Below are 22,900 nucleotides of genomic sequence, written 5' to 3'. Positions count from 1 at the left end.
CAGGCAGGTCCAGTGTTTGAGTTGATAGCATGATTACCCTGTTGATGGGCCCACTGATCTAGTGCATCACAAACCACCCCGAAATGTAGTGGCTTCAAACAACACACACTCTTATTCTGCTCGAACACCTGTCGTTGGGCAGGGCTCGTCTCTGCCCGGCTCCGTGTCTGCTGGGGTCATCGGAAGGCTCACTCCCTCGATGCTGGCTGGTGGCTGGGGACCTTGGTTCCTCTAAGGAAGGGTCCGCGGAGGGCCTCTCCATGGGGGCTAGTTTGGGTCTCCTCATAGTGTGGTGGCTGGGTTGTAGGGGGGCCACCCGAAAAGGAAGAGGGTGGGGGAGAGAGGGAAAAAGAGGAGAGAGGGAAAAAGAGGAGAGAGGGAAAAAGAGGAGAGAGAACAGAGAGAAGTTGTATCCTTTTTATAACCCGGCCTTAGCAGTCACAGCGCACCTCTTCTGGCAAATTCTTTGTGCAGTCCGATAGGGGCCGTCACTCTCTCCCCCTCCCACATTGTGTGCTCGTACACACACGTACCCCCCTTCTCCCCGCCCCCCCCACACACACCTGAGTCTGCCTTGGCCCAAGTCCTGTCCTTTCAGAAAGGATTTTCTTTGTGGCGTCCTAGGATTCAGTGGGACATTCATTATTAGGGGAGCAGCAAGGTCTACGCACCGTGAGCCTCGCAGAGGGAGTGCTTCCGTCTGCCTCTGACCCCCTGCATCCTGGGAGCCATTCCCAACCCAGCTGGATTCTGCCTCGGCCAAGGCAAGCTTGGAAGGGCCTTGGCAGCTTTGGTTTCTACCCAGAGAGCTGCCAGCTCGCCTGTCGTTGTTGTCACTGGGGCATGGCCTGCTTGGTCAGAAGCCTGGTTTGGGGTGACTTGGCTTTGGCAGCCATGGAAGCTATCTGTTCCGTTCTAGTGCACAGCCCTGACACCTGGGCCCAAACTCATCTCTTCCCAGCAACTGGGAGTCGGGGTGGGGTGGGGGCGGGGAGAAGGGGTTGAGACCCAGCTGCCTGGTTGGCAATCCTTGCAGAGAGATGGTACCTTCTGCCTTGGCGAAGCTGCAGAGGGCATCAGGTAACCTGACCCAGCTTTGGGCTTTAAATAGCTCGGGCACTGCCCCTCGGGTTTCCCTGCATTTATGGACTTTGTGGAGTCCACAAGATACTCCCATTTGTCCTCACAGCGGTGAGCACCGAGCCACTACCCCAACCCTCCATTTGAGGCGTCTACCGCACCCTTGGCCAGACACGGAGAGCACTGCTGTACTCCCTGCTTTTGGTCTGCTCAGAGGCTGTAATTATGCATAGCAATGATTTTAAATGACAGCTACCCTTTAGTAAATGAGTTGATACACGTAAAGAATTCGCCACAGTGCGAGGAACATAATACGTGCTCAGTAAATATTATAATTGATTCTCATTTTGTGTCAGGCACCTTCCTCATCAGGAGGGACCGTAGCCTGGGGTCAGCAGCACAGACTCTAGAGGTAGAGCTCCCCACCTGTACAAATGGCTTCTGTGCCTCAGTCTCCCCACGTGTAAAAGTCTCACCGTGCTGTCTTCCTTACGGGGTCATGGGAGAGTCGGTGAGCTAGCACACTGAGAGCGAGAGCTTGGCACGCAGCTCGGTCCATGTCAGTTCTCCTTGTTATATATGAATGTGTTGCACTCCAGCCTTTGCCTGGACTGTGATTTCTAGTCCCTCGCATGGCCAGCTTCTTCTCATCCTCAGGACTATGTTTAAAGGACAGCCCCCTAGGAAGGTGTGCAGATCACTCCATTAAACAGACACTCACACACCCGCCCCCCACTCTCCAAGCTCATCACCAGTTTTTCTTTTCCACCCTTATCTGTTGTGCTGTCTGCTCTTATCCTAGGATGTGAGCTCCAGGAGGGCGGGCAATGTGCCTGCTTTGTTCATTGCTGTGCCCTCTGCTCCCAGCAAAGTGCCAGCACATAGTGAGTGCTCAATAAACGTTCATGGAATGAACAAATAAGCCTCGCCACAACTTTGCTTTATTCGTTCCACGAATAGGTACCGAGTACACAGTGGTGAATAAGATGCTCTGGTAAGTCTTGCATTTTAGTAAAATTTTAAAAACCTCTGGGCAGGCTGCCAGGTATGGTTGGGCAGTCTGTGCACTGCACAAAGGCACTGGACATGGGGATAAATAGAGGTTGTAACCCAGTCTGCTTGCCAAGCGGTGAGTCCTGGTGTGGAGCTCTCTCAGCCCAGAGGGGCACCTTTGTTAATGCAAAAACCATCTTGGGAAGTGGGCCTTTCACAGAAGATATACTTGCCTAAGGCCACACCCCTACAAAGGAGGCAGTCAAGATGCAAGGCTGCCTTTTGACTTCTTTGGAGGGTCTCTCGGTGGCCACGGGCACAGTGTACTGGAGTTGCTCCCCGAGCCCCACCTGTCGGAAGGGGAAGTGATGCTCACAGGAACCTGGGCATGTGCTGTCTGGAATCACACTATATGTTGATGGCACAGTCTCATGTTTAGTGGATTTCAAGTGCATGCATCTTTTTAAAAAAATATTTTTATTGGTTTCAGAGAGGAAGGAAGAGGGAGAGATAGAAACATTAATGAGAATCATTGGTTAGTTGCCTCCTACATGCCCCCTGCTGGAGATATCAAGTTGGCAACCTGGGCATGTGCCCTGACCAGGAATTGAACTGTGATGCTCAACCACTGAGCCACAATGGTCAGGCCTCAAGTGCTTGCATCTTTTAAACCAGTGGTTCTCAACCTTGGCTGCACATTAGAATCACCTGGGAATCTTTTTAAAATCCTGATTTCTGGGCCTCATCCTCCGGAAATTCTGTTTCTTTGTTATGGGGTGGGGCCACAACATTAGCAACAAAGAGACAATTTCCGGAGGATGAGGCCCAGAAATCAGGATTTTAAAAGGATTCCCAGGTGATTCTAATGTGCAGCCAAGGTTGAGAACCACTGGTTTAAACCCTCATTTCCCCTGCATGCCTCTCCATGTCTCCTGTCTCACGCTCACTTTGGGCCGCCCCAACATCTTCTGTGCACATTCCTTAGCACCCCCTTTCTTAGAGTCACATGAAGACAAGTGGTGCTGCAACTGTCTTTTCTCTCGAGTCCTGCCGGACCTTTCGTCCCCCACACCTCAGTCTGCCCCCCTGTAAGATGGAGCTAATCATCTGTAGCTGCTTTAACGTGGGGGCACAGGTGAAGGTGCTTTGAAAAGCAGCAGGTGCTCTGCCAACTGGAGAGAATTATGCTATTTGTTTTCATGAAACTGGAGGCAAGTGGACCCCATTTCACTCATTCGTTTCTCCCTCCCTCATCTTCACTGGATTCTACTGTGTGCCCAGCGAATACCACACCTCTGATTCTTGGGGATTTGGGCCCAATTTCCAGCGTGGCCACCAGGCCTGTGCCACCACACCCCAAAGGTCAGCCCTGGTATGCCAGGCTTGTGGAAGCAGGGAGGGGACTGGGCTGGGCCTCCCACGCCAGCCCGGTTTGGGCAGACTCCACGCCTGGCTGGGTCTCCTACTTGGGAAGCCCTGACTCTTTTGCCCTTTGTCAAATATGAGGTTTTCTGCTTATGAATTCCTTTGCCAAATCTCAAAGAAAAAAAAAAGGCAGGTCCACAGGGATTGAAGTTGCATACATTTTTTTAATTGAAAGAAGTCAGCCTCCTAAGTATTGCTTTTACAGGTTTATCAAAGTCCAGTATTCAAACCACTCGCATTTTCTAAAAATAATTCTGGCCAGAGGAGCAACATGGCCTCCCCAGGCGCGGTGGATCAGTTTTGGCAACTGGATGAAGAAGCAACTTGAAATGAATAAGTCAAAGTCTTGCCCTCAGCCCGGACACCTTCCCCGCCTCTTCTCCTTCGCAGTCATTCCCGGAAACAGTCGCTGCCTCTAAGATCAGCCTGGGCCAAACCCAGTCGGGCTGAGGGCTCCACAGGCAGCAGCCGGAGTTGCCTGTCGTTTCTGTGTGTGTGTCCGCGGTGTGAAGTGTCCTCTTGAAAGTTAAGTGTGGGGAGCAGGTGCAGTCGGGGAGAAAGAGCAGGGAGGCATACTCTGGCTGGGTTCCTGTAAACATCCATCGCGGTGCGGAAGGCCAGAAGCCAAGGCAAGGCCATCTGTGCAATGCTGCAGGCGGGAGAGGTCTTCGGACATGCCTGCCTTCTCCCTTTGGGGAGGGGGACAAATGCCTTCCCGACCTCGACACTCAGTCTCAACCTCTCCATCCCCCTGTCCTGGGCCTGGACGGGAGCCTCTCTGTTGGCACAGAACTTCTGAAGGGAGCAGGCCTAACAAGAGAGAAAAAAGGGGTGTTACCAACATGGAAACACCAACTGCCACCTGTCCTGGATGGGACTCTGGACCCTCTACCCGGCCTCAGGAGGCTCCTGGCGGGCCAGGGAAGTCTTCCTTCTCTTCCTCGCTCTCAGAGAACCACCAGAAGCCACAGACTCAGGCTGGGAGTGTTTTCCGATAACTTATTTAAAACTTCTTTTAATGAATTTGCCTGATTTCTAAGGACCCTGGGCTGAAGAACCAGTGCAATTTTACGTGGGAGAGGAAGACTGTCCGTTATTGGGAAGGAGGGAGGGAATCCTGGTACCTGGGAGAGGGCAGCCCATGCAGTGGTCACCCAAGGGTCTGCCAGCTGACAAGAGCTCTAGGGCAGCTGAGCAAGCTCTGGGTAGTGGGCAGGGCTTGGCAGCACCTCCCACCTTGCCCATAAATGCTTCACAGCCTACGGGAAGGCTGTGGCCACAGCCAAGGTCCTTAGCAGCCCCACTTAGCTCTTTCTCCCAGGACACAGCATCACCCCCCTCCCCCCCCGCCAGGCCCCTCGAAGGTCCCCACTCCCCTTGCCCTTCTCTCTGTCCAGCTGGTGCCAGTGTGTCTGCAGTGTCTCATACTCCCATGCCCATCCTCCGCCCCAGTTCTGAGTCTCATCTTTGCCAGTTCAGACTATTCCTTCTGCAGACGTCATCCAGCATCATATGAAACTGTTAAACACCCAACACGTCTTGTTCATCAGGGCGCTATTGACATTTGGGGCAGATGATTCTCCGATGTTGGAGGGCTGTTCTGGGCAATGAAGGATGTTAGTAGCATCTCTAGCCTCTGACCACCAACTGCCAGCAGCATCCCCAGGTACAGTAACAACAAAAATGCCCCCTTGCTCCATTTCCTAAGACCAGCCAAGGGGGCAGAACTGCTTCCACTGAGAACCAGGCATCTCCTGCAGGTGGAGGCTGCCAGCAAGTGCTAGGATCACCTCCCAAACAAACAACTTGCACTTGAATCTTCATCCCGGGTCTGCTCACAGGAGAGCACACCTGAGATGGAGCCTCACGCAGGTGATTTCATTCCACCCTCCTAACAACCCCAGGAGTTATATACTATTACGATTCCATTTTACAGGGAGAGACACTAAGAGAGGGTGTAAGGATGCCCACCTATCCAGGGCTTCGTTCCACAGGAGATCTCAAAGACTACCAAACCTTGTACCACCCGTGTGCCAGGTGGGTGCAGGGACCCCATGAGGAGTGCAGCTCCTGCCTTTGACACAATATAGTGAACAATTTCAGCCCAAGGTAATATACCTGACAACAGGAGGAGGCACAGGGGATGAACGGAGCTCAGAGTCTGGGAAAGGCTGTGCACAAAAGGCATGCCAGATAGAGGTCAGGCCTTGGAACCTCTTGTAGTTTGGCATGGGGTGGGGGAGGGGTAGAAGGCAGGCCAGTGGGGAGACAAGGCTGGAGAGGGTAGCAGGGACCAACTTGTTCAAGTTTCTTGTGTTCTCTGCCAGATTGATAGAGGCTGGCTGGGGACACATCCTTCCATGGCTCAGACCTTCCCCGGCTTCCACTAATGACACTGGTAAGTCTTTGAGTCCTTGGGCCCCAGCCCACCTCCCCACTAGACCTGACAGGTGGGAAGGGGAACGGGGGCCACAGCCAGAGCGTCAGCATCGGAGCTCTTGGCCCTTAGAGAGGTGTTCACAGGTCCCCCCTCCCCAGCCTCCTGGAGTCCACCTCCTGTTGACCTCTCTCCTCCAAGTAACCCCTGGGGTTCCTATGGGGGTGCTCCTGAGAACCTGGTGTCCATGACCTGGAGCAGGATTCTTCCTTCAGATTCACCCTCACTGGGCTCACTGCAGCCACCTCCAAGGCAGGGGATCATGCTGAGCCCATTTCAGACTTGGGGGATGGGGTGTTGGAGAACACAGAACCACCCCATGGAACAGACCCACTCCTTTCCCAGTCCTTGTGGCCACAACAAACAGCGTCCAGTCCCAGAGCCTATCAGGCAGGATGGAGCACCTCTCTCCTGTGCTAATAGAGGGCCTCGCAGGAGCTGGCTCGGCAGGAATTCACCAGCTCTCTGTCTCCATGGTGTTTATCTATAGGGTCACTTTCTATTTATGGCAAGTGATGCCAATTTTCCATTTCTGATAGTAACATAAAGTTCCTCTTTTCCCAGAACATTAATTTCACTTTAAAAATTTAGAGAGCCAGTTTAAAGAAAACAACTACATAAATAATAGTTCAGGCAACAGAACGAAAAGTGTTGAAGGGGTCTTGTGAGGTTTGGGAAGATACTGATCCAAGTTAGTTCCACTCCACAGAGAATGAAGGGGCCCAGAGAGGGTGGTGACCTGCCCTAAGTCACACAGCAAGTCAAGAACAGAGACATCGTCCCAGGCCTCTGTACCCATGGCTGGAAGATGTCCTGGGACCTCTCATCTGGGCCACCAATCCCCTGCTCCTCTGGTCTCACAGCAAAACCCAGAATGAGAACAGCTGGCCTCGATCAAGCGCTTTACACTCACCTTGTCCTATCTGCTTTAACTCATGTCTTAACTTATTCCTCAAAACAACCCTAGGAGGTGGGGCCAAGGAGGACCATCCTTCCTGAATTTCAGATGGGGTCAGAGAGGTTAAGTAAATTGTGCAAGGCCACACAGCCAAGCCAGGATTTGAACCTCCTTGCTATGACCCCCAAGTCTTAATTCCTCTCAGCATCTTTGGTCCATCACTTTCCTCCAAGGCATCAAAAGCCCTAGCTGAGCCCTAGCTAGTGTTGCTCAGTGGTCAGAGTGTCGGCCCACACACTGAAGGGTTGTGGGTTTGATTCCCGGTCAAAGAAATGTACCTGAGTTTCAGGTTTGCTCCCTGCCCTCCCTCCCCCATCAGGGTGCATGCAGAAGCAACTAATCAATGTGTCTCTCTCTCTCTCTCCCTCCTTCCCTTCCTTTCTCTCTGAAAAGGAACGGAAAAAATACAGTGGGGCCTTGACTTACCAGTGTCCTGACTAACGATCCTCCGATTTTTTGCATTGAGTAGACAGAGTAATTTGAGTTAACGAGCTCGGTCTCTGAACGAATTAAACTCGTAAGTCAAGGCCCCACTGTACCCTGTTTAGGATTTTTAAAAAAGCCGCAGCTGAAAACCATCCCGGGCTGCAGTTGAGAATCTAAGCCAGTGGTTCTCAACCTTCTGGCCCTTTACAGTTCCTCATGTTGTGACCCAACCATAAAATTATTTTCGTTGCTACTTTGTAACTGTAATGTTGCTACTGTTATGAATCGTAATGTAAATATCTGATATGCAGGATGGTCTTAGGTGACCCCTGTGAAAGGGTCATTCGACCGCCAAAGGGGTTGCGACCCACAGGTTGAGAACCGCTGATAAGCAATGCCTAACATTATTAGAACATGAGACAATTCATTAGCCATTGGCTGTTTTTCTTTCTTTCTGAGACTGTAACCTCATTCCAGGCCACTCCCCAGAGGGGACAGAGGGAGTGAGTGGCTGACTGGCTTGTCATTAGAATGATAGTTGGGCACTTAATCCATTTTAAGCACCAATATCCCAGCTTGAGGATAGGGCTTAAGTGAAAAAATGGCCCATGTATCTTAAGGGTGCTGGTGGAACGATGCTCTGGACCAGGGGGTCCTCAAACTTTTTAAACAGGGGGCCAGTTCACTGTCCCTCAGACCGTTGGAGGGCAGGACTATAGTTTAAAAAAAAAAACTATGAACAAATTCCTATGCACAATGCACATATGCACATATCTTATTTTGAAGTAAAAAAACAAAACGGGAACAAATACAGTATTTGTATTTGCATGTGGCCCGCGGGCCGTAGTTTGAGGACCCCTGCTCTGGATACACTGAAAGGGGATTCTTTTTTGTAGTTCTGCCCTACCGGGTCATTCGGGCTCTCCCTCCTCAGGTGTGACCTCAGGCAATCACCTAATTTCTCTGGGCCTCATTCCTCATCTGAAAGGAAGACAACAATGCCTATCTCTTTGGGCTGTTTGCTGTGAGGCTTACATGAAATCCTGTGGGTGGAATGCCTGCCCTACCCAGCACACAGGAGGCAGGGCACGTGCTGGTTCCTCTCCTCCTTGTCCCCACCTGTTCCCAGCTAGAAACACCAGGCAGGGGCCTCCTCAACGCTGGGGCCTTCTGAAAGCAGCTCTCCTCCTCCAAAGACCTTGCCTGTTGGAAACCCATTACTCGTTGCTCTTTGTCCATGTATCAAACAATCAACCAGAGTGATGACGTCACCGAAGAGGTCACCCAAGTATGATTTGCCCAGTGTCTCCACTGTGGTCTCTGGGACAGGCTGTGCGGCAGGAGGGCCTCCGCCTTGTCTAGGTGACAAGTGTGTGGCCAGAAGGGGACGGGAAAGGAGAAGCTGCCTGGCTCATGTCTCTGATGGAAGTCAGCTTCTCAAATGTGGATTCTGGTTCATATGTCAGTTATTGATGCTCATCAGCGTGGGGCTTGTGAAGATTCTTTGTCCACAACGTGTTCCCATTTGGTCCGTGTCCAAGATTCCCTGAGGCCTTCTGTAGGGCAGCGTCTGCCCAACACCTTCACGAGTCCTGCCACACCCAACAACCACCCGGACTGCTCTTATTTAGTATTTTCAACCAACACACCTCTTTTTCTTTTATCGTCAATCCTCACCTGAGGACATTTGATTTTTAGAAAGAGTGGGAGGGAGAGGGAAAGACAGAGAGAAACATTGATGTGAGACACCTTGATTGGTTGCCTCCTGCATACACCCCGACCAGGGCTGGGGAACCTGCAACCAAGGTATGTGCCCGGGACAGGAATCGAACCCGGGCTGATGCTCTATCCACTGAGCCAAAGCAGCTAGTGCCACAAACCTCTTTTCTTAACTACAAAATTTTAAAAGGAACCTTTATGCCATTATCATCAATAAAAATTGGTATCATTTGTCATAAACATGAGGCGATGCTAAAAGTAAACATCATGGAAATGAAACTATGATGTCTAGCTAGATAACCCTGGCCTGCAAAGACGAGCCTGGGCCTGGTTTCTCTGGTCCAAAGGGACAAGTAGTAGGTGCCACAGAGTGGCAGAGCGCTGAGAGGCGGATGGCACTCTGCTTCCGTGTACCTGCTGCCTCCAGGGACACCTGACAGGCGACCTCACTGGGGAAGCACCAGAAGTGTGGCTGGGAGGCCCACCGTAGCCACCTGATAGCTTGGCATCTGGGGTGAGTCACTGAACCTTCCTAAGCCTCGGTGTCCTTCCTGCATAACGAAGTTAATGAGCCCTGCCCTGCCTGCTTCACGGGTGATGATCCGGGAAGCTATGGATGTGGGAGGGGCTGTTATTTTTAACCACCCCACCACCAAGTCCCCTGCCAGGAAGGAATCCCAGGATTCCTGTCCCTTCTGGAGGTAAGGGCCTGGAACCAGCTCCCAGCCATCCCCAGGACTGGGGCAAAGGATGAGGGCTGCAAAGGTATTTATCAGCCTTGGGCTGCTTCAAAGGTTGCCCACACAGACATACCCTCCTTGGTAACTGGCCCCCAAGAGTAAGAGAGCCAAGGAAAGGGGAAGACTTCCGGGGTCAAGCCCCCTCTGGGTGTGTCACACCATCAACACTGACAGCATCATTTATTAAGAACCGACTATGAGTCCTTCCTTCCCCACCTCATCTGTGCAAAGCCCTGCAGCATATGCTATCATCCCCAGTTCAGAGAAGGAAACTGAGGCCCGAGGAGGTGAAGTCACTTGTCCAAGGTGTTGGTGGAGCTGGGATTTAGACCCCAATCTGACTGCGAAGTCTCTAAGCCACAATTTTAGGGGGCATATGGCGATGGCCTTAAGTAACACCGAGTCACATGAGGTGAGCAAGCGATTCTTTTTGGTTCTAGATCGACCCTTGATTACTTTGAGGAGAAAGTTCCACTCTGGAGCTGGAGTATCTTATCACCTGACTGTTGCTAATCTGCCTTTTTAACAAAGAGCAGGCCAGAGGCCCTGAAACCTTTAGCTGGCCTTCGTATTTGACCAGAATTTAATGACTTTGGCACTTCCTGTAGTTTATCCATGCCAACTGATGCTGGTTTTCTCTTTTCAGTGATATAAATGTTCTTTTTAAAAAATTCACATGAAAATATATTTTTTTAAACGAAGCACTAAAACTAGTAGACTTAATCACAAACTATAAATTATAAAGGGAGAAATAGTAACTTTACAGTGTAAAGAACTGGCAGACACCACCTCAGCCAAGTGATCAAGGTTCACATCACCAGCATGTGCCTCCCCTCATCATCATCACCTGTCTCTTGTCTGGGTAACAATCATAACTTCCCACCTGGTTTCCTGTCAGACCAGACCCCTGGCTGGGGGATCTCCCGGGACCTGACTCTATCGTGCCCATGCCCCCAAAAAGGTTTGGGTTTCTGAGCAGAGCAGTGGTATGCCAGCTTCCTGTGTCTTCTGCTGATAGCACAGGCCACAGATTGGCATGAGGGAGCAGGGCAGGTAGATCAGGAAAGAGTAGTTGCAGCACCCAGTCGGGACACTGAAGCCTGAGAAACCCTGTAATAAGTTGACCACTGGGTCTGGTTACCCTTAGCTCCAAATCTGAGTTCCGCCAGCCACGTGACTGGCAGCTGCATTCTCCAGTCTCTCCATTCCCAGCGCAGTGAGGCTCCTCTCCCTCAACCCTTCCTGTGTGCCAAGAGAGGGCTGGCAGCACTGTGGGCTTTCATCAAGAATCAGGAGAAATCAACCCAGCTGAGCTGCCTCCACACCAGAACTGATGCTGGTTTTCTCTTTTCAGTGATATAAACGTTCTTTTTAACACCAGAACTGCTAGGACGCTAGGACTCTCCTCAGCTCCAGCCAGTGGCCCTTTCTTCTGGGAAGGGAGAGCTCCTGACTCCCTACTCCCCCTGCTCCTGGGCAATGATTAACACTCCAGGGAAACCACAGAGCTGTGGCTCTCCGGGGCTCCAGGTCTGGTGGCCTTTGGAGGGCACAGCACAATGGGCAAGGACTCCTGAGGTCCCAGACCTAGAAGGCAGAGTAAGAAGTCTATCCCAGTAGTCTAGGCCTGGACCTCCCATCGCTCAGCCAGCCAGTCCTCCGTAGCTCATCAGGGAATCTAAACTACCAGTGGGTATATGTGCAGGTTTATATATTCAAGGGCCTGAGTATACACACTTTCCATTATATCTGTTAATGATTATAGTGTTTAATTTTAAGATAGCACAGGAAGGTTGAAGAGCTTTACATAGATCTCATTTAATCTTCACAAGGAAGTCAATTTTCATTATCTCTGCTTCAGAGAAGAGGAATCTGACATACAGGGAGATATGTAGCATGCCCAAAGTCACAATTAGGGTTGGGATTTGAACCCAGGGCATCTGAATCTGGGGTGTTTAACCCTAATACAGCCTCCTTAATAAGTTCTCCACAAATGTTTGATGACCTGAATTATGCAGGTACATAAAGAAAAACGGAAAAGAGGGAGCAAAAGTGAGTGAATCTTTTCATCTGGAGATCCACCCTCTCCCCCACTGCTTGGCATGCCCCTCGCCCTTAGTCAGTGTTTCCTGAGACTGTGTCCACGTGAGAATGAGTGAGAAGAGTAAGATTTGACCACTGCTGTGCCTCTGCTTATGGAAAGGAGCCTGGAGATGGGGTGCCATCAGATCATCTTTAATCTTCCCCAAAGGCTTCTCCTGCTTCTAGCCACCCCTCACCCACCCAAGTCTGGGCTTCTCCAGTCCTAGGGGCCAAGACTACCTTGGTTTGGGAGTGGAGAAGAAGGAATAATGTGCGTGACTTCCACCATTTCTCCAGGCACGAGTATATCCCACCGCCCCTGACCTCCCTATTTCCCAGGGTCCAGCTCTGTCACTTTGAAAGCTTTGCAAGGATGTCCCCGAGACACACTTCCTGTGTTTCTGCTCAAACAGTGTTTGCTAAAAAGTATGTCAAAGCATTTGGGCTTCGGTTTTTGGTTCAGAGTATGCCAATGTTTTCATTTGCAAGGGAAGTGTTTCTGTTGATGTGCTGAGGAGATAAAATAAGACAGTCTCCTCCAAATTACACTGTCTGAAAGTCAAGCACTTGGCTTGGAGGCAGGGATTCATCTTGGGATCCTGAAGCCTCGCAGAAGAGGAGGCAGGATTAACATTTGCTGAATGACTGCGTCAGTGAACACACAAAGGGCATGGAATCAGTACAGATGATCAATACTCAGTACAGGTTTTGAATGGATTCCATAGTTCTACCTTCAAAAGGTGTTCTTGGTCTACTCGTGTTTCTCCATCTTTACTAACCTTGCCTCATCCTAGCCTCGGTCACCTTGGCCCGAGCAACTGAACAGCTCCTAACTGGCTATCCTATTTCCACACTTGCCCCTATAACCCATTTTGCCCACAAGAGCCTAAGCCCATGGTTGGCAAATGGCGGCTCGCAAGCCACATGCGGCTCTTTGGCCCCTTGAGTGTGGCTCTTCCTAAGCCTTAGGAGTACCCTAATGAAGTTAATAACAATGTACCTACCTATATAGTTTAAGTTTAAAAAATTTGGCTCTCAAAAGAAATCTCAATCATTGTACTGTTGATATTTGGCTCTGTTGACTAATGAGTTTGCTGACCACTGGCCTAAGCCATCTTTGCAGAATGTGAGGTGGAATTGTGTCATCCCTGCTGGTGGCTTCCCACTGCTCATGGCTGTGGCCTCCAAGTCCCACACAGTCTGGCTACCGCCCACCCCACTGACCTCTCCTGGGGCTGCTCTCCTGCCACAACAGCCTCCTTTTAGTTGTTGGAAGAACCAGTCTCTCCACCCGACAGCCTTGGCAATGGCAGTGCCCTCTGCCTGGATGGCTCTTCTCTAGGTCTTCATGTGTCTGGCTCCTATCAATTTAGAGCTCAGCTCAAATGTGTCATCTCCTCAGAAGGGCCTCCTATGACACCTCCCTCTGAAGCAGCCCATCTCTATTCTGTGTCACTCGACAGACATTTATTGAGCACCTACTAGATGCTAAGTGCTATTCTAAGTACTGAGGAAACAGCAGTGAACACAATACGGCTGCCCATGTCCTTACCTGCCTTCATAGCTCTCAAAAAAATCTGATTATCTTGTTTGGGAACCTGCTTGTCCTTCTCACCAAGTGCCAAAAGGGCTGGGGCTAAGTCTGTCTTGTTTACCGTGTTCATCCACCAGGCACAGTAGATAGATACTCAGTATGCATTTGTTCAATAAAAGAACTGATGGATGGATGGATGGATGGATGGATGGAAGGCAGGCAGACTGGGTAGTTATAGAGAGTAGCTCAAAGCTTTCTTCAAAAAAATCTCACTGTTAACCCCTCAGGGAGCTCCTGCCCCCACCATTACCGGCAGTGGATTCTGCCCCACCCTAAATCACCTAACTATGGTCATCTTGGCTTAGGAAGGCCACAGAGGACAGGTGTTAATTCGGCCTGCTTGGGGTGAGTGGCATTAGCGTCTGTTTCCCCAAAGAAGCCCCTGCCCAATGCCTCAGTATCCCCTTTCTTTTGCAAGTCAGACTCTGTGCCTAGTGATCTTCCAGCATTGGCCAGCTCAGGGGTTCCAGCCAAGGAGTCCCTACATGCCCTGTGAACCCTCACCGACCCAACAGTCTGCCTGTCTCTCCCATCTAGTCCAGCTGCCTATCTTCCTTTATTGTGTGTGTGTGTTGTTTTCTTTTCTTTTAATTTATCTGCCTCTCTTCCTTGATGTGTTACTTTGGCCAAGACTTTCTGGATTTTCATTTCTCTCCCACCAGCAAACATGTGGGGCTGGACACAGCTACCTGGTTGCAGCCCAGAGGCAGGACTTGAACACCTTAGTAGTGCAATGATCCCGTAGTTTCTTCTGCATGCCCACGAGCCCCTTGAGGCCTTGCAAGCACACAGGCAGAGTCTCCGCTCCTCTCCCAACCCCCTCCATGAAGGCAGCCTGTGAAACTGGCAGCCCTTGCAGTTTCACCCTGAAACCTGACTCCAAGTCAGCAGCAAACCCAAGACCAAAAGTACAAGGTTCTTTGCTAAAGGAGGTTTCTCCTCTTAAAACCCCAGCCAGAAGCCCTTGCTCTCAGTCTCCAAGAGGCCACAAGACAAAGGTGACCTGTGCCTGGCTTCCTACCTTTTGTGACACTCCAAGTCTTTATCCTTCCAGGACTAGTGAGAACAGCCCCCCCCCCCCCCCCCCCAACCAAGGTCATCTTCAAGCTAGACTGAGGATTGGGGGAGGAGCTGACAGTTCTGCCTCCAATGGATTTGGGTGCAAAGGTTCTTCTCACAAGCTGTGGCAGCTGGCAGCATGTCTCACCCAAACACTACATAGGCCCTGCCTCCCTTCCCCTCTTCAACACTGTCACCTTCCTTAGGGGAAGCCTTCCAACCCCCAACTAAGGGCCTAAGCAGTCCAGCCATTCCTGACACCCAAACGGACCTGGAGGAGGTGGATGGGAGAATGAATCAGGAGCCTGGGGGAGGGGTGTGTGTCCCGCTTAGGGAGGCCTCCCTCTTCCTCCCCGGTGCCCCAATCCGTCCTCATCCCGCACAGAGGGCACTTACAGGCCTCGGGGGCCGGAGAGGACCTGGTCCTGGAGGTCCCATCCCCGGCCAAACGGTGCGCTCAACCAGCAGCGGCGGCATGTTCTGGGCGGCTGGTCCGGGTGGAAGGTGGCGGGTTGTGGGGGGGAGCTGCGGGGGAGCGAGGCCTACTCCAAGTAACCATCAAACACGTCGAGCTCCGAGTCGGCATCGTAGAGGCCCAAGCCCGGGTCGGAGAGCACGCCGAGGTCCACGAGCGCCTGGTCCATGTCCTCGGGCAGGAAGACGAGGCCCACGTTGAGGACGATGTACTCCATGAGGAAGGCGTAGTATAGGATCAGCACATTGACGAAGAAGAGGCCCACGTAGAACATAGAGGGCAGCAGCGGCGGGGGCACGTAGGGGCCCAGGGGGCCCAGCACGTCCAGGTGGGCCGCGACCCGGGCACTGGGCATGCAGGGGACGACGAGGGCGGCGGCGTCCCGGAGGTCCCAGCGAGCTCAGCCGCTGTGGCGCCCGGGCGGCCGGCGAGGGGGCAGCTCAGCCATCCAGGGACGCCCTGCGGCTCGACCGAGGCGGCGCTGGTTTCCGGCGGCGAAACCTGGGGACGCTCCCGGCCTCCGAAACGTGCGTGGAGGGGTCCCCGTACCCCCAGATGTGCCCACACAGCCCTCTCGATCCGCTCGGCGGCCAGGCGGGCCCCCCCGAAGTGCCCGGCGGCTATCCGGCTGCTCCGATGCGCCCCGCTCGCAATCACGGACCCTCGCAGGGCTGGCGGGGAGCCCACCGCGGTTCAGCGTCGAGGGCCAGTCCCGGAGGCAATCTCTCCAGGTCGGCCCGGCAGTTCCTCGAGCCCCATTTGTGCCTCCTCCGGCTCAGCGCCCATGGCTGCAGCCGCCGCGTCGCCCTGCAGGTCGCGTTCCGAGCTCCGCCTCCAGAGAGGCCCCGCGCTCATTGGCCGGCCGCCCCCTGTCCGCGCTCATTGGCCCGAGCTGTCTGGGGGCGGGTACTTCTCAGCTCTGTGGCAGGGGGCGCTGGCCTCTGACTTGCTCTCCTGGTTCTGGACTCCGCCCTGATCCCAAATCCAATTCGCTTCTTTGAGTCCCTCTCGGAGTGGGGGGACTGGAAAGAAGTCCGACACAATTCAAACTTAGAGGCGACAAAAGCTGAAGGAAACCGCGAGCTCTCTCTGCACCCTGCTGGACTTGAATATGGCGCCACGCTTTGTTGGGACTCAGTTTACCAGATGAAAAAGGAGGCGGGGTAGGGGAGGGGAGGTGGACTTTAATAGTGAACATCTTGGACTTTCTCAAAGGGCCAGTTTATTATTTTTTTTATTTTTATGGTGGGGATAATCAACCAATGTCCTCTAGGTTTACAAATTCTGGCTGCAGGAAGGCCTGCCTACTGCGGAGAGTTCTGCATTGTAGTGTTCAGGGACACCTGAGTAAAGAGATCCCCAGGCAGGTCGGACCTTTAGCCAGTAGGGTTGCATTATTGTTTTTAAACATGGCTTACAAAGAAATAAGAAGCAACCCTACAAGCAACAAAGAAATAAGAAGCAACCCAAGAAGTACACAGAAAAGCGAATCCCTTTCTCATGGGGAACCCTTGCACATCCTTCAGGAGGCTGATCTTGCCACAGGGCCTTCCAAAGCAGTTCCATAAACTACTAAAACTCAGGCCACTGAGCTGGGTGCTTTACATGCATTGCTTAGGTGGAGCCAGACAGGGTAGTGTAGTAAGTTACACTTTTTTACAGATGAGGAAACCAAGACCCAGAGAAATGGTGTGGCCTTGGAAGCTGATCGGCCTGCCTGCCTGTGTCTAGAGGCCAGAACCTGCCTTTTTTTCCCCCCTTTTTTCCATGACTGTTTCTTTAGATGTAATTCTCCTTTAGATGAATTACACAGCAAAACCATTAATCCTCCACTGGTCTCCATTTCTCCAACTGCAGAAGGTGAAACAAACTTTCATGTATTCATTCACTGTGTCAATATTTACTGAACACCAATTAGCACCAAGCTTTGTGCTGAGCATTGGGGAGAACATTAGCTCCTGGTCCAATTCTGTCCTGAGCAAAGTAGATTGTACACAATAGGCGTTGGATAAGTATGAGGTATAGAAATAAGTGAATGAATGGTGAACAGGGTCATTTTACCTCCTTGGAGCTTCTCACTTTTTATAGAGACATCTTGGCTCATATAGGAAGTTGTTTCCATTTATAAAAATGTTAGTTTGGGAAATGGCATGGGTATTGGGTGAAGACCAGAGGAATCCTCTCAAAGTACAGGATGTTCAGTTTTGGTACATTGTTGCTTGTCTTTCTAAATGTAAATTGAAGTAGAAAAAGGAAAAAGGCTGTGAGGACAAACAAGGCCATTACTGATCTGATGCACTTTAGTTTTGTTTGTTTTTTTACTGGGGGATAAAAATAAGGGTACCTGGGTTTGAATCCTAATTCTGTCACTTACTAGCTGCATGCCCTTGGGCAAGTCAACCTCACTGTGATTCAATTTCCTTGACAGTAAATGGGAAAAATAATAGAACCCACCTCATGGGGTTGTTAGAATAATTATATGTAAGCGCTTAGGCACATGGTATATGCAATAGCTACTCTTTTTTTATCATAAAGCTAGTAATTGTTAATACTGCCATTATTTACAATTACCCTACTTCCCCAACTTCCTTCTATGGTTCTGCGCACAGGTTTCCCATTCCCGCCCACTGGGACGGGATGGCGCATGCTCCTCCTCTCGCTCCGCCTCTTCTCGCAGGCCGCAGGCCCGCAGTTGCGTGATGCATGCCGGGCCTTGTAGTTGGTTCGTAGAGTCCTGTCTGTTGGGGCCTCGCGGGTGAACTGCATTTCCCAGCATTCTTCGTGATGGCGGCCGTAAAGCGCGACGGTCGAACGGCCGGTTCCGGCTGAATGTCAGTGCCGGGTTGTGGGCCGGGGAGGAAGGTGGTTGGCGGTCTCTTCACCACCTCCGCGGTTTGTGCTGCCGCCGCGGGCTCCCAGCCGCTGGGCCGCTGGGTCATGAGACCGTGAGGCGAGCGACGGGCCGGGGCAGCCGACATGTTTGGCCGCTCGCGGAGCTGGGTGGGCGGGGGCCATGGCAAGTCTTCCCGCAACATCCACTCCTTGGACCACCTCAAGTGAGTATATTGGGGGCGGAGGGGGGAGGCCCGGGGGCTGGAAACTGGGGTGGGAGCGCATAGCCCCGGGCACGGGTCGCTGGGAGGTGTCAGAGCTGAGTGGAGGGTGGAGAGAGGTGCTCAGGGAAGGCTGTATGGTGGTTAAGAGCGAGAGCTCTGGTGTCGGGGCGCCTTGGTTCGAACCCTGACCCCGTCTCTCCTTGCTGTGTGACCTTGGGCAAGTCGCTTCGCTTCTCAGAGCCTCAGTGTCCCCGTCTTTTTAAAGTAAGGGGATGAGATTTCCGTGTTCGGACACCGACGTCGTTCTTGCCGGAGCAGATCTTGCGCATCCAGCTTCCCGGGGTGGTACTTCTTAGGCTGGACAGAGGTCAGAGGTCTGGATCCCGGAGTCGGACAGATCTGGGTTGCAGTCTAAGTATGTGGAGTTAGGCCTTCGTTTCCTTAGTTGTAAAAACGAATATTGTGACAGCACCTGCTTCCCAAGATTGTCTTGAGGATTGGGTAAGAGAATGCACTTAAAGCTGGGAGCACATACAGGTGCTCATTCAAGGGCGGTAATTAAAAGCAGACTATTTTCTAGGGGGAGTCTAAAGAGGGACTATCAGACGTAGAGCTCTGGGGGTGGACAAGTTGCAAACGGGATCCTGGGAAGCAGCAGTGCAGCAGACAGACCTGCTTTCAAATCCTGATTTCACCACTTAATGGCAGTGTGACCTTGGACAAATTACTTCACCTCTTTGAGCCTCTGGTTCCGCATCTGCGAATGAGTGTTGTGAACACTGTGCAAGGATTTAGTAATGTCATGCATGGAAAGAGACTGATCCAGTGTGTGTCACACAGTAGGTGGCCAGCAGTGGTAGCTGTGTTTATTAGCCAGGCCAGGCCTTCCCAGACCACTCTACCTCAAGGGCTTCCCCCACCCCGATTCCTGTCCATCTTTATCTTGATTTCATTCAATGCATCTCCACTAGCTGCAGTTATCCTGCTTGTTTTTACTACCTTTTTGTCTGCTACGAAACTGGCACTTCTAGGTGGACGGAGACTGCTTGTTTTGCTCACAGTTATATCCCAGAATCTAGTGCTGTGCCTGACACACAGTAGGAGCTCAGTGGATGCTTAATGAATGGGGGGGGAAAAAAAAGGATGAACGGGGGAGAGGTGCAGAGCATGCAGACAAGAGTCTAGGATTTTTTTGGGGGGGGTGGGGGGAGGGTGATAATGGAAAATAGAGACCTTTGTGGAGGGAATAACTTTAGGGAGGAAAATATTGGGGGGAGGGAGTTGGAGAAGGCAAACTTTGGTGGAAAGACGTAGGCTGGTTTACAGAGGAACCTCCCAAGATTACTGATGGGAAGGAAGAAGGATGGCGGGAGGAGAGGGAAACAGTAGGAAGAGGACAGGTCCATGGAAAGGATTGGTGGGGAGGGACATTAGATGGGGGCTTCTCATTTGGCCAGGGTCCAGGTGCAGTGATCCTCAGCTGTGTCCTTTCTAGCATGGAGCATGCATTTAATAAATGTTTGTGGCTCTCGGGGAGGGGGGGGGCGGGAAGAGCATGCGGGTTCACTATGTGGTGAGGAATGGTGATAAGAGAAAACATGGCGGGGAGAGAGGCCCCGGACAAGAAGAGGGGTAGGACAGCAGGAATCTTAAGTGGGAGGGCAGCTGCAGGGAAAGGGAGAGGCGCAAGGATTTTAGGAATGTAGAGAGTGGGTGGATGTGGCTGAGAAGGGCAGAATGGTTGGGCCTCCTGCCAGCACCCAGCTACCTGCAGGCTGTCACCTAACTGCCTGACTCTAGGCCTTCTAAATTGCTGTAATATTTATTAAATGCGTTCTCTGTGTCAGGTACTTGCTAAGGCCTTCCTGTGTGTTATTTCCTTTAATCCATTTTATAGAAATGGAAACTAAGGTTCAAAGAGGTTAAGTCACTTGCCCAAGATAACAGCTGAAAAGTGTTAAAGCCAGGGTTTGACTTTAGTGCTTGTACTCATGACACTGTCTTTTTGAATAAAACTTCCTAATAAGTCAGGTTGGAAAGTCTTTCAGCTTGGTTGGGTCTCACTGCCAGTGGGTCATCTTCACTCTCCCGCCAGCCAGGGAACGGTAAAGGTTCTCAGGTTCCTCTGAAGTATCCTGGGAACTGCCCAGGTACATTGTTTAGGTTGCGTGGCCATTGGGTGCTTTTTGGAAACCTGAGCTGCCTGCCCTGGTTCAGGCAGATCAGCTTAATCCATATTACAGCCTGCCTGAGTAACCTGGTGATTTGCTTACTGGTGTGGGGCTTAGAAGATCCTAAAGTGTCTTGGATAAGAGTGCCATAAACAGCTAGTATCCACCCAAGTGCTGGTGATGATCTTTATTTGGCTCTGATAGTAAACATCTTGGGTTTGGGATATGGAACAGCTTATAACTGGAGGGAAAAAGAGACCACCATAGAGCCAGTGACTGTACAGGGTGACAAGCACTAGGATCGCTGTAGGCCCAGGGTTCGGTGGAAACCGTGCGAGCTTTCTGGAGGAGGCAACACCAGAGTGCAGTCTTCAAGGACGAGTAGGAGCCACTGTATGGGGGAGCAGGATGTGGGAGGGGGACCCTGGAGTTTGTGGAGCATCAGTGTGGGGCTAGTAGTTGTGGGAAACAAGTCTGGAGGTAGAATGAGGCTTGGGTTTCATCTGACACAGGGAGACCAACCATCCGGTGTGCCTGGGACTGAAGGATTTCTCAAGACATGGAACTTGCAGTGCTGAAACTGGGAAAGTCCTGGGCAACTGGTATAAATTGGTCACCCTCCCAGTGACAAGTGACAGTTCCTAATACACTTACCCTGACAGAGGACACACTGTGGATGGAAAGGAGAGATTAAGATACTTAAAATAATTTAGAATTGGTAATTTAGGGCGGGCAGACAAAGCATCTTGGAACCCTCCTAATCCTCCCTTTTTAATGGACTTTTAAAGAACAGTTTGAGATTTACAGAAAAATTGAGAGAACAGTCCAGAGGGCTGGAAACCCTTTTTGAATGACATTCTTCATAACATTCCCAGCTTTCAAAGTGGAAAGGGATTTTACTCTTGGAAAAGTGTGTAGCTGTGGTTTTTGTCTACTCAATCAAGTTCATGATTTATGAGGCAGATTGAAATAGTAAGAGTTTATTTGCTGCACATCCCGGGTGCTTATTGCCCAGACTAGTGGCGAGACTGTGACACTGACAGACAGATGCCCACGACTAAGAAGAACCTTTCCTGATGGAGTCGTGTGATTGCTACTGAAGCACCACCCGTACTGGGAACTATGAATCTACAACTGGTGGAACTTTTTGGTCTTTGTGTTGTGTGGTTGTCTTAATTCTGATCACCTTTTTGTGTGGATCAAGATTCTTGGTTGCAAATGACAGAAATTTGGATGGAATTACCTTGAGCCCCAAATGGAACTGATTGGCTCCTGCCACTGAGCAGTCATACCTGGCTAAGCCATGGCTGAGTCCAGGTGTTGAGATGGAGCTATCCATATCTGCCTCTTTACAGTTCTTGTCTCTGCTTTCTACTGTATTGGTGTCATCCTCAGCCGGCTCTGGGCTTACATTGTGTTAGCTTAGCAGTCCCTGGGAAAAAGAACTTCTTTTCTTAGTATTGCCAGCAGAAGTCCAGAATTGAATAGTGTTAGACCAACTGGGATCTCATGCCCATCCCTGACCTAGTGACTGTGGCAGGGAGTGTGGAGTGCTCTAATTTGGAGCTGGGATGTCATCAGTTCCACACAAGCTTCTGGACAGAGACTGAAAGGGAAAATAGGGGTTTTACCTGAAATAGACGGTGAATGGATGCCCAGCAGGTAGACACTCATCTACTCTTGGCATATTCCACTTTTGTCTAAGATAGCACTGATACTTTTAGAACTAGAGGTACAATATTGCTAGATTTATTTTCTTAGAATATACTACTTACCATATCACACACAGTGAGTCCAAGGTACCTGCTATGTCAAGTCTAAGTTCTTTCAGGCCTTCATAGCACTGTAGACTCTGTTCCTGCCCATCTAGTTTGAGAGGACAGAGGAGGGCCCTATAACCCAGGCCAGGGAGTCAGGAGCATCCTTGGTGGGCAGATACCCACCTTAAAGCAGTGGTTTTCAACCTTCCTAATGCTGTGACCCTTTAATACAGTTCCTCATGTTGTGGTGACCCCCAATTTCATTGTTACAAATTGAACATAATTAAAGCATAGTGATTAATCACAAAAACAATATGTAATTATATATGTGTTTTCCGATGGTCTTAGGTGACCCCTGTGAAAGGGTCGTTCGACCCCCAAAAGGGTAGTGACCCACAGGTTGAGAGCCACTGCCTTAAAGGATGAGTGGTTATTACCAGGTGGGGAGTGGGACAGGGCAGAGTTAAAGGGAGAATGCTCAGGAGAGGGAACAGCATTTGAGAGGCTGGGAGGAGAGAGTCTGGGGTCCTTCAATAAGGGGATGTGTATGTATATGTGGTGGAGGGAGGTGGAGGACCCTAAAGCAGAGCAGTGAGGCTGGAGAAGTCATAGAAGCCAGGTCCTGCTGGGCCTAGTAAATCATGTTAAGAAATTTGGACATTAGGCTGAGAACAGTAGGGAGTCATTGAAAGTAACCAGAGGGCTGCTTTGGTCCCTCCAAAGTTTGGAGAATGGACTGGGGGAGGGCTAAACTGGAGGAGGTGGGCTTCTACTCGGGACTGTTGCTGTCTTCTGGTAAGTTAGGATAGCAGCCTGCCGAATGTAATCCAAGGATATTTCTTTTGCCATTTCACACTGACGGTCCTTTCTCATTCACTGTTACACATACCTCAGATACCTACCTCTCTGCCTTTGTTTCCTCCAC

The 22,900-nt window shown here is 51.1% G+C and overlaps 2 protein-coding genes across 4 annotated transcripts in view; one reads left to right on the top strand and one right to left on the bottom strand.

Annotated features, from left to right (window-relative positions):
* Positions 1–3,642: 3,642 nt before the first annotated feature.
* Positions 3,643–15,790, bottom strand: DEXI (Dexi homolog). The gene is made up of 2 exons (XM_070411559.1): positions 14,910–15,790; positions 3,643–4,308 (listed from the first exon to the last, which is right to left on the bottom strand). Exon 1 carries the CDS (start codon positions 15,341–15,343, stop codon positions 15,056–15,058), a length of 288 nt encoding a protein of 95 aa, XP_070267660.1. The 5' UTR covers positions 15,344–15,790; the 3' UTR covers positions 3,643–4,308; positions 14,910–15,055.
* Positions 15,791–17,797: 2,007 nt separating this feature from the next.
* Positions 17,798–22,900, top strand: part of CLEC16A (C-type lectin domain containing 16A) — a 227,042-nt gene continuing 221,939 nt past the window's right edge. The window contains exon 1 of one of the 3 annotated variants that reach the window (XM_070412976.1): positions 17,798–18,044. In XM_070412976.1, coding sequence (XP_070269077.1) covers positions 17,965–18,044 — 80 coding nt within the window. In that variant the 5' untranslated portion in view covers positions 17,798–17,964. The remainder of the gene's footprint in view (positions 18,045–22,900) is intronic. The other 2 variants (XM_070412975.1, XM_070412977.1) reach the window with 2 other exon arrangements.

This window comes from Myotis yumanensis, unplaced genomic scaffold (genome assembly GCF_028538775.1).
Source record: "Myotis yumanensis isolate MYYU_CA2020_CCGP unplaced genomic scaffold, mMyoYum1.0.hap1 SCAF_4, whole genome shotgun sequence".
NCBI classification, from domain to species: Eukaryota; Metazoa; Chordata; class Mammalia; order Chiroptera; family Vespertilionidae; genus Myotis; species Myotis yumanensis.
This window is presented reverse-complemented; position numbering and strand designations above follow the sequence as displayed.